This window comes from Spea bombifrons, chromosome 6 (genome assembly GCF_027358695.1).
Source record: "Spea bombifrons isolate aSpeBom1 chromosome 6, aSpeBom1.2.pri, whole genome shotgun sequence".
NCBI classification, from domain to species: Eukaryota; Metazoa; Chordata; class Amphibia; order Anura; family Pelobatidae; genus Spea; species Spea bombifrons.
In genome coordinates, this window is record NC_071092.1 from 19,940,977 (window position 1) to 19,952,629 (window position 11,653).

The following is an 11,653-nucleotide window of genomic DNA, read 5'->3' on the forward strand; positions in this document are numbered from 1 at the left end:
GAAGTGTTAAAAATGTTATTAGAGAAATACCCTGTGGGTATTGTTGGTACCCCAGCATTCTAGATGTTACCAATATATACTTGATCATGAAGGGTTAACATAAACTACCAGAAAAGGTATGATTTCTTTTTAACATTTCCATCCTCTAGCCCATGAAGCAGAAGGGTTACAGTTGCTTGATCATATGATTTATTTATTGTACTAATCAGCGATAATGAGAAATGAGCGTACCCCGCTATGTTTAGTTCCCTCCTACGTTAGTTCCTTCTCCCTTCCTATTATTTTGTGTGGTGTGTGACAACCAATCTTCTGGTGGAATTCCTAAATCAGCGTTTTTTCTATAGTCACATGACTTAAGGAAACGATGAAGTATATAAGTAGGGAACGGGGAAACATAAATTACAACGGGTCCAGCTTTTCACCGGCGCGGAAGAAAAGAAATAAAGGAGGAGATATGGACACCGGTATGGACCAGAAACATAATAGGTACTTACTTTAACATTCGATTTATTTTAACCACTTTATGTGGAGATCGAACTATAAGAATCTTCATTACCCGTGGATCTTGCTTACTTGAGTTAGAAAGACTTGTTTATTAAACACTGTTTATCTGTAGTTACAGTGAGTCAGTTTAGCTTCTAGGACATATTTGTATGAAAAAGTATATAAAACAACTAGAATATGTTAAATGGCATTTGCTGTCGATGAGTCCTTTTTTAATTATTTACTGTTAGGAAAGTTAAAATTATTAGTTCAGGGTTCCTTCACAAATAATGAAACGATATTGCAAAGCCACTTTCTGACTATATTTGTGGTAAAAGTAAAAATGCATTATAAAGTATGCAATTTGTTTAACGTAATGGGTACAAATAAAATGTTACACTTGAGCTATCTTCGGAAATGCATCTTTTTTGACAATCGATGTGAAAATTTGTAGAAGAGTCTAAGGTATTCCTTAAGAGCAAGATTTGGTATTGAGTTACACAAGACACTTTTGGACATGTGACCACTAAATTACACACACAGAAGGGAACGGTTTTAATGGAACAGCTGAATATTTACTGAATATAAGACTTTTTTTTCTCATGAAAAGTAATTGAGAAATTGGAATGTGAGTGAATGGGTGAGTCCTCTCCTATTTGCGATGTATAGGCAGTAAGAGAGATAAAACTGGGACTAGATAAATAGGAATGATGAGCTTTTAGGAAATGGAATATGAAGTGAGTAACTTGTGATTAATGGGGGGAAAATATGAAGGTAACATATTTGGAAGAGGGGGGAGGAAAAATACAGAGGGATTTCAATTACAAAGAACAGTTTTATATGTGATTAGTCTTATTTATGACCTGGAAAGACTAGGGAGGCTCAAAATGTCCCCTCCTTTACTTTTCCACGACTCTTTTCCTCGCCCATTTTGTTCAGGTATGGATCAAATAAACAACACATGGAAACATAGAATTGCAGGTATAGATCAGCTGAATAAGACACAACCTCATCCCTGCAGGTATAGATCAATTTAAAATGATTTGGAATCTCGGCATTGACGGTACAGATAAAATAAATAATGCATGGAAACCCTAAATTGTGGGCAACCTAAAAAGCCAATCCTTGTACCTTGCACGCATATGACTTGCCCCAGTACCTAGATTGCATGCACACAGGACTAGTCTCAGCGCCCAGATTGCTCACACAAGACTTCCCACAGTTTGCACTACTTAGCATAGAAATGGTATTTTGGGGAATTGCTTGATTCAATTAACATGTCTATAAATCACTCTAAGTTTGTTATTGTATCCATTAACTAGCACTAAGGAGTTGTCTGAAGCTTTAAAAGAGGCAACAAAAGAAGTCCACGAGGAAGCCGAGAACACAGCACTAATGAAGAAATTCCAGAAAGGGCTAGTCTCATTAAATGAATTCAAGGTAGGAATCTGAGTCCTAAACCTTTATTTTGAGGTGCATCTTATGTGGCTAGTAAGCAAAGAAGTTTCTGTGATTATTTCCATTAAATACATACTACAGTTACTATAAATGCTATTTAAAATATTTTAGATGAATATATTGTAGATTTTCACACTGTATGTCATAAATATATTTAATTTTATTTTATAATTTATAAGACTAAAAACCAAAAAAGATAGTTACCTGCACACTATCCCAAATCACTATGCTTATTTAGACAATTTTTTTTAGTTTCACTCCAATAGCCATTTAAAGTGAAAGCTCTTTAGTGAGACAGAAAGGGGTATTGTTACAAATGCTGCCGTGACATGTGGTCCCTATTAAGAGGCTAATAAGTGTGTAGGGGTTCAGAGAATACCCCTTTCTGTCTCATTAGAGATAATTTAAAAGACGTTTTACGTATTTACTATGTATGAGCAGATTCCCTTTTCTGTTGAATACACTAATCACTTCAGGAACACCCCATAAATCTACTGATATCCTAAAGAGAATACTTGTCTACACCACATAAACCAAAAATAATATTGAAAGTTAATGTTTGCCTAAATCAAACTGCCTTACTGACTCGCCTTACTGACATGAATCAGTAATAATTAGGTATAATTAAGAATATTGCTAGTTTACGTTGCCAGCAATATCTTCCTGACTTCAGTCTGAAGGCACCACCAGGGATCCTGCAGGTTCCATGTACACAGAAACTGAGAACACACATCTACATTGCCTTAACGTAATGTCATCTAGGTCAACAGTGACATGAACGTAGAGCATTCCGGTGCTTGGTAGGGAGAACGACCAGCTTACATTCTTGGTAGCTTAATGGAAACATTGAATGTTGTTTTGCACTTAAAGGATGGTACTTCCTTGCACCAAGTTATTAACTGTGCAAACTATAATGTATACTTCATCCTACTGTTATATCATAGGCCTTTCCTTGTGTGTAAATATAATACAGATTTTGAGGTCCTCACGTACTGGCAATTAATACATCAATTTGTGCCCTATAAACCAAAATTATAGGTTTATATTATGATTTGTGATCATTATGATGAATAAGGATGTGTTTTGAGTGGCTGACTAAGCATTTTAACCTTTAGTGTAACTTATTGTCTTTCAGCTAGTTATGTCCTCCCTATATTTTGTTTATGAAGCTCTAGAGGAGGAGATTGACAGGAATAAAGAAAATTCAGTCTTTGCCCCACTTTATTTTCCGTTGGAGCTTCATCGCAAGTATGCATTGGAACAGGATCTTGAGTATTTGTATGGACCACAGTGGAAGAACAAGATATTGTGTCCACAGTCCACAAAGAATTATGTGAACCGGATTTATCATGTTGGCCAAAAGCAGCCAGAGCTGCTAGTAGCCCATGCATATACACGTTACTTGGGTGACCTGTCAGGAGGACAGGTTCTCAAAAAGATTGCTCAGAAAACCTTGCAACTTCCAGCGACAGGCGAAGGGCTGGCTTTCTTTACGTTTGACCATGTTTCCAGTGCAACAAAATTCAAACAACTATATCGTTCTCGCATGAATTCCATTGAAATGGACATAGGTACCAAGCAACGAGTCTTAGAAGAAGCAAAGACAGCCTTTTTGCTTAATGTAAAGGTACGAGAGAGATCACTGTTGAAGTTTATATAAACAACATTATGTTTATAACTATATATTGGGAGACAATTTATGTTTTACTGGTGGACAAATAATACACAATACATATTTAGCATGGATATTGGATGGAGACCCAACTTCCTCAGATTTATCCATAGAGAGAAACAATGGTATGTCTATGAGCATGAATTCTGCATTTTATTATGATATGGAGAGAAACAATAATAATTTTTGTTTCGCAAAATTCATTTTGTATCTGGTATCAGGCTTTTCATATTTCCTAGTTAGGCTGCATACTATACATTGGAAGTTGGCCATCTGCATAATATCGGCAACTATGGCAGCCAACTAGAGTGGCAAATGCTGCGTAGAAGAGACATCTCTGTCCACCTCTGGAGTAACAAGGTCGACTGGAGAGAAACATTTGCCTTTTAGTGTAGAGGGCCATTAACTTGCTTAGAAGCTTTTAGTATGCCAAAAGAATGAAAGCAGGGTTCAATCCTGGAAGGGAATCAGGAATTGTGAGCATGTACAGTAACACCTAGTTTTTTTCTGAAAGAAACTCTGCTCAGTTCATTGAAATACAGGGATCAAATACAAATACAGAGGCAAATACTTTTTGCTTCGCGGACCAAAAAATTGACATTGGAGCCCCAATAGGATATTAAGATAATGGGTTTTTTTGTCTTTACTTGAAAAAAATATTACACACAACACAATAAAATATTTAAATATAACACAAACGCTAAGCACTTAGATAAAGAGTATGTGTTTTATTGTCAGCTACACGCAGATAATGTACAGGTTTTTGTACATCCATGCATATTCTGGTCTGCCTTACAATTAAAAAAACATATAACTTGGAAACATAATGTACTTGTGGGTTTCATAATACTGAGGTAAAATAGCCTTTACATTTGGATATACTATAAGAATGCTAATATTCTAACATACATGAGGTATGCACCAAGGAAAAACTGGTTAATGTTGTGTTTATTTATGTATGTGGGGGAACAATTTGGTAGTCTGTAAAGTGTTTGTATGAATTATTGTACTTTCATTGTTTCTCAGGTTTTTGAAGAACTGCAGAACTTATCAGAGTATATGAAAACTGAAATTTCAATGTTAAGAAACAGAGTACCCAACAGAGTAAATGGTAAGACAAGCCAGTGGTTTCTTATCAACTACTGAATAGAGCTGAAGTTGTTACAATACAACCAAAGGCTGCCTGGCAAGGTTGTAAAAGTAATATACACTTCCCATAAAAATTATAATAGAAGCACCATATAAGTGTGTTGCATCTTTTTGTATTAAAAATTGTGGTTACGTAAAACGTAATTTTATTATAAATATAGATGATTAATCATGTAAACTAAAATAACATAAGCAGTTCTAGGAAGAAGCATCAACAATGTAGAAAAAAAATATTGGTTTGATTTTCAATAGTTATGACTAAGATATCTTCATTTTTGTACAATTATTATCATCATTAGTCTTGTCATATCAAAATATAATATGGCAATAAAATATTTGCTATTCAGTATATTTTTTCTGCTAAAAAACATGCTTTATATCTTTCAGGTATCCCTTGTGTTCTTCTTTTTACACGTAAAGTTACATATTTGGTTATGAGCTAATAGCCGCCACAAGAAACATACAGATATACCGTATTTGCCCGAATACAGGCCGCACTTTTTCCCTATATTCGGGGTCTTGCGCAGGAATGCGCAATTCATATCGCCCGACGCCCGGGACATGCAGTTCCGGGCGCCGGGCAGGCAGCAGGGTTTGGATACAGATCCCCGCAGCGGGGCAGGGGACCTGTATCCTACTCTCTGATACGCTTTGACAGCCTCCCCTGTCGGTACTTCCCACAGGGGAGTGCCAGCATGGGAGATTGTCTAAGCGCATCATGCAGGCGTTCACCGGCTGCGGCGATGAGCGTGAACGACCTCCGCTGCCGGCACGTCTGCTCGATGTGCTTTAACAATCTCCCTTGCCGGGAATTCCCACAGGGGGAGTCCCGGCAAGGGAGATTGTTAAAGCACATCGTGCAGACGTGCCGGCAGCGGAGGTCGTTTACGTGCATCGCCGTAGCCGGTGAACGTCTGCACGATGCGCTTAGACATTCTCCCGTGCCGGCGGAAGCAGAGTGGCAGCATGTCTCGGGGGAGGGCAGAGTAGCAGTATATATTGGGTGGAGGGCAGAGTGGCAGCATATCAATTCTACGGTTATGCAACTAAGAAACATTTTTCCTTAGAAAAGCACCTAACTTTTAGGGTGCGGCCTATAACCGAGCCAATACGGTATTTGGTTGAAGAAGTAGTTTAAATAACGCAAACTTTTTCCATATCCCACAGGCCAATGATGAAGAGGGAGCACATGATGAGGTCCATACTCCTCTAATAGGTCTTAAGTGTATTTTTACCCCCTCACCCCAAAAGCGCAACTTTTATTTTAACCCTCTCATCCCACTGGAAACCAGATGGGGGTGAGTGAGAGCCACAGTTTGGGGTCCTTGCCTCCCAAACGAAAGGGCTTATATTGGTTAATATACCCCCTCGTTTTTTTTCTTACCTTAACCCAATGTGAACAGAGCTGGGAAGGGCAGACAATCATCATTTAATTTACTTGGATGTCAGGTGACTCACATGTCAACTTGCAAGCTCCATCAACTCACAGGCAACTTGTAGGTTAATTCATTTGCAAGCTGGCTGCTTGTCCAAACTCTTGTACACTAGAATACACTCACATCTCTTGGATTGTTTGCACAAAATGCCTCACAACGTCCAGTTACTGGTAAAGATCTCACTTTCTTCAATTTAAGCTGGCATTGAAAACATAGCATTTCCCATTGCATACACTGCGTCATGTTTATAAATATGTGAAAGAGGGATTATTTAAAATGTAACTTTTATTGTCACATCATAGTATAATAGGAACACACAATTCCTTAATACACGAACACTGGAAACATAATAAACTAAAACTAAGAGCATACATTCCTGAAAGAAAAACAATTATTCTGGCTCATAAAGCCTATTTACAAAATGGATGTGCATTGCTTAAGAGAGGATTGATTTTTTTTTTTCCTCGTCACCCCAGATAGTATTAGGTTATATCTGTGTGTAGGAGCAATAGTAGGTTTTTGGGAAGAAAACGAAAACAACATTACACACTGAAAAGCTACACAAACATACATAAATTAATATCAATCAATTTTGATTAACAAAGAGCACAAGAGATAAGTTTGGTAGGAGTTGTAGTCCTCCAAAGTGGATACACTACAGGTGATACATGTTTCTCTTTTTTATTTTGTCATACATGGACAAACAATGGCGATTTTGTTTTGTTATTTGAACTCCTATATTACGTGATATGATACATGGTTTGCCTTAAGCTAAGCATCTATGGATAGCTTAACTGGTAAAAACAAAAATAACTGACGAGAATAGAATAAAACGATGTCAGTATGGTCATATTCCTGTTATTCTTAGTGCTGACCATTATGTATTGCTTATTCACAGGAGACTTCGGTATCATGACACAAAGCAGTGAACCAAAGATCTCCAAACAAAGAAATTCTATGTTGTTTCTCCGCTGGACTGTCATTGCAGGACTTGCACTAGTAACGTTTGTGGGATTATATCTTTTGTAAGAAGATACATTTAGCCATTTTTAATTAAATGCTTAACAAAGTAAATACTTGTTAATTCAGTTGTTTTCCCGTTAGACTTAAATTAAACATAAGTTAAAACCCTGTTTATAAGTTTATTAACAAATTTAGTATGAGCTTAATGTAGTATAGGGAAATTAATTGAAAAATGGGAACATGACAGACTAATAATAATAATTTATATTTGATAAATATTATTATTATTATTGTTTTATATAGTGCCATCAAATTCCGTAGCGCTGTACAATGGGTAGACAGGACATAACAAGTAGTATGAAACATAACAAATTGACTAACACAGACATCAGATGAGGAGGGCCCTGCTCAAACGAGCTTACATTCTAGAGGATAGAATATTATTATTAAATATAGTAATATTTATATCGTGTTAACACTTTGTTAGACACATTCAAAGGGAATGGCAAAGCTAGAAGTGAATGATGTATTGTTACATTAGGTAAAGAGTGCCCTGCTCACAAGCTTGCAATGTGGAGATACAAAGATTTAACCACTGTAGCTGCTCAGACCAGAAGATTAATTTCTTACAATGCCAGGTGTAATTTGACAGGTTTTTTAAAAAAACTGTGATGCTACACAGCAGGATTAGCTACATGTACAGCACGGTGGATAAGATTGTGATATATAAATAAATAATAACAATAATAACAACAACACATGTTCAGTAAAATCATTAATGGTTCATGAAACATTATAGTGAGAAAACAAGTTCATAGAAGAAGATGTAGAGTTATATAAACTCTCTTTATATCATTGAGCCTTCAGGTATGTAGAGACAGTTCTGTTTTCCTTACATGTTACTAAACTTGTAATTATTTGAGGTAATTACATTTTGAAATGTTTTCTACCAAAGTTTAGAAATATCTAACAGCAGTCTTTGAGAGCTAGGTTTTGCCCACAAGGGATAAGAAACAGCAGTAAAAACATTGAATGTCTAACCAAAACATGTAGATCTATGTATCCCTTCTTTTCTTCTTTAGAATTATCTGTATTTTGTAAATGCTATTTTAGTATCTTTCTATGTGTTACCGAGATATTTTACATACAAAGCGGTTGTCTTGAACTTTTCATTTGATTTTTAGGATTAATAAACCATTAATAAACCATTAAAATATACTGAAATAAATATTTTATCCACTATTCAATACAGAGTATTCAATTGTGCTAGTCGTTTACAAAACATCTATTGAAGATCTGTGACATAAAGCAATCAGAATGTTTTGTGTAGTATCCTGTGTATTAATAAAACTGAAACAACCCTTCATATCATACTAGTGAGAGTCTTGTTTATTTACTTGATAATTAAAATGAACATTCATGTTTTCCATCCATTTATTAAAGTGGAACTATTATATTTCCCAAATCGTTCATTTTATAGCTCAGTACACCACTGACATAACTAATAGTGTTTACCAATTAAAATAAGCATTGTATAGAACCCCCAACTTACATGTACAGTATAATACTGAAGTCAACCTATCAGACAGTTTGCTAACTACTGGGCTGATATTTGGGGTGCAATATCTTTACATTTCCACAGTGAAAATACACCATATTCTAAGATATAATTTAGGGGTGTGTGAGAGAGATATGTGCAGTGTACCTATATTGGTCCAGTGGGGGAATTATTCTTAACCCTATGTAGAATGTTGAAAAATGCCAGTTGCTAACTACTGGGCTGATATTTGGGGCGCTATATCTTTAAATTTCCACAGTAAAATCACATTATATTGTAAGATATTATAGGAGGTAAGATATTTGCAGTGTAACTATATTGGTCCAACGGGGGAATTTTGTTTAACCCTATGTAGAATGTTGAAAAATGCGAGTTGCTAACTATTGGGCTGATATTTGGGGTGCTATATCTTTAAATTTTCACAGTAAAAATACACCATATTGTGTGTGAGATAGGTATGCACACAAGGAGGTATGATAATGAATATATGAGTTATTATTGATATGTGTTGGATATGACCTGGATATGAAATGGTTTTCCTGACTGCTAGTGGTTATATGAGGGGATACAGGCATATGGTGAAGGACTCGGCTAGCAGACTTAAAGGCACCGCCTCCCTGTGAAATCTCACACCTTTCAGAGGGCCTTGGTTGGAGTCCCAGCTTCAAAAGACCAATTTATCTAAAAAGACCTTTTGGCGCCACATGCCTATACAATCAAATTAACCCCTCACATACTGAAATTGGCTGTGCTATCTCTACCGGGTAGCCAGTACATGTACGTACTACACCGGTTGGTGTGACACTTACATTGATTACCTACAGAGATTGTGTCAGACCGTAGAACGCAATTTGTGGCACGTTTTTGGCGGGAGTTTACCAGAGCTCTCGGAATCAACCTTGCCTTCTCCTCCGCATATCCCCAGACCAATGGGGCTGCTGAGCGAGCTAATCAGCACCTTGAACAGTTTATTTGTGAACGATCATCAGGATAACTGGGTTGATCTCCTGCCATTCGAAGAATTTGCACGTAATAATTCTATACAGGAGTCCACCGGGGTTTCTCCCTTCTACTGCCTCTACGGTCTGCATCCGCAGGTGTTTCCTGGCTCCTTCCCTACGTTCTCGGTTACAGCCCTCGATGCACGTGTCGCCCCTCTCCACTCCACCTGGGTATCTGTTCAAGCTGCTCTGGAAGGGGCTGCTCTGCGCCAGAAGCGCTACGCTGACAGAAGACGCTCGCCACACCCTACCTAGTCTACAGGCGACAGGGTGTGGTTGTCCACCAGGTATCTGAGACTCAGAGTTCCGACCATGAAATTGGCTCCACGATTCATTGGTCAATTTTCTGTTGTTTGACGTGTCAATGTGGTGGCCTACGAACTCACCTTGCCCAAGACCTTCCATATACTCAGGGTCTTCCACGTATCCCTGCTCAAACCATTGGTTTGTAACCGCTACACCGTTCAGCGCCCGGCTTCCTCTGCTGTTCCGGACTCTGCAGTGGAGGAGCGCATACCCCAGGCTATTATTGACTCCCGGAGGCAGCAGGGGAGTTTGCAGTACCTGGTTCATTGGAGGGGTCTTGGTCCTGAAGAACGCTCCTGGGTTCCTGCAGCACAGCTGGAGGCGCCACATTTGATACATGAATTCCTCTTACGGAGGCCGGCGCACCTTGCCTGTGGTCGCCCGGTGGTCGCCCCTTTGAGGAAGGGTTCCGTCACCTACCTGACTGATCCGCTGTCCTCACGGAGGAGAGGGAGACCCTCCTCCTCCAGACTGCAGCCGCTGCCACTGCCACGCAGGAGAGGGAGACCCCCCTCTACCCATCAGCAGCCGGAACCGCCACCGCGCAACCCATCTTCCTGCTTGCTTTTTGCGATGATGTATTGCATTGTCCTCCTACCTTTAAGTCATAGAAATAATTACTCCCAAGTCCCTTCCTTCTGTCGTCACTGATGTGCCGCAATGCTATATTCTGTCTTGGGATATTTACATCCCAAGTGCGTTATTTTACATTTATCAATATTAAGCTGCAGCTGCCACACCCTCAACCTTTCTTCTAACTTACTTAAATCAATCAATATTTCAGTTGTCTACCCTGTTGCAAACCTTTGTATCATCTGCAAAAAGACCTTCTGTAATATCACAATACCTGGGGACTCTCCGGGTTTGGCCTGGAGAACTCCGGGGGAAGCGCTGCCTTTCTAGTTCTCTGGATCAACACCTGAATCCTCCGGGTCACAGGAGTAGAGTCTTGACACGCCCACTCCCCTTCCATTTCCCCTTTAAATGGAGGTGTTTCACGTGATGTCAGACGGAACGCCCACTGACATCATTATGAATATTACTAATAAAAATATTAAAAAGTGCAGGTTCCAATACTGATCTCCCCACTACTTACAAGTCCTTGATCTGTATATACCGCATTAACTACAATTTTCTGCCTCCTGTCACTCAACCATTTCCTTATCCATTCAGCTATTCTGGCATAACAAGGATAATGTTGGATGCCTTATTAATATCTAGATAGGCGATATCAACAACGCGTCCCTGTTGGGTTGTCTTAGTTACCCAGTCAAAAAAAATTATTTTAGTTTGACAGGATCTTCCTGCAATATACTGCTTCTGATCATACAAACCATTTACTTCAAGATATTTAACAATCCTATCCTATTAATTTACCAACTACTGGCTTAAGGCTTACTGGTTTATAGTTGGCAGAGTCTTTTCTACTGCCTTTTTGTGCAGTGGTACTACGGTTGCCAAACTTCCAGTCTTCTGGAACTACTCCTGTCATTAGTGACTGGTTAACCCCTTCACGACAAAGCCCGTACATGTATGGGTCACGATGCAATGCATTGGTAACAAAGCCACAATCGGCGGCTTTGCAGCATCCATGGAAGCCTCACAAGTGAGGCTTGCCATGGATCAT

The 11,653-nt window shown here is 38.6% G+C and overlaps 1 protein-coding gene across 1 annotated transcript; it reads left to right on the forward strand.

The window, feature by feature from the left end:
* The first annotated feature begins 293 nt into the window (after window positions 1-293).
* Window positions 294-7,272, forward strand: HMOX1 (heme oxygenase 1). The gene is made up of 5 exons (XM_053469088.1): window positions 294-486; window positions 1,806-1,923; window positions 3,077-3,568; window positions 4,640-4,724; window positions 7,097-7,272. Exons 1-5 carry the CDS (start codon window positions 365-367, stop codon window positions 7,225-7,227), a joined length of 948 nt encoding a protein of 315 aa, XP_053325063.1. The 5' UTR covers window positions 294-364; the 3' UTR covers window positions 7,228-7,272.
* The last annotated feature ends 4,381 nt before the right edge of the window (window positions 7,273-11,653 follow it).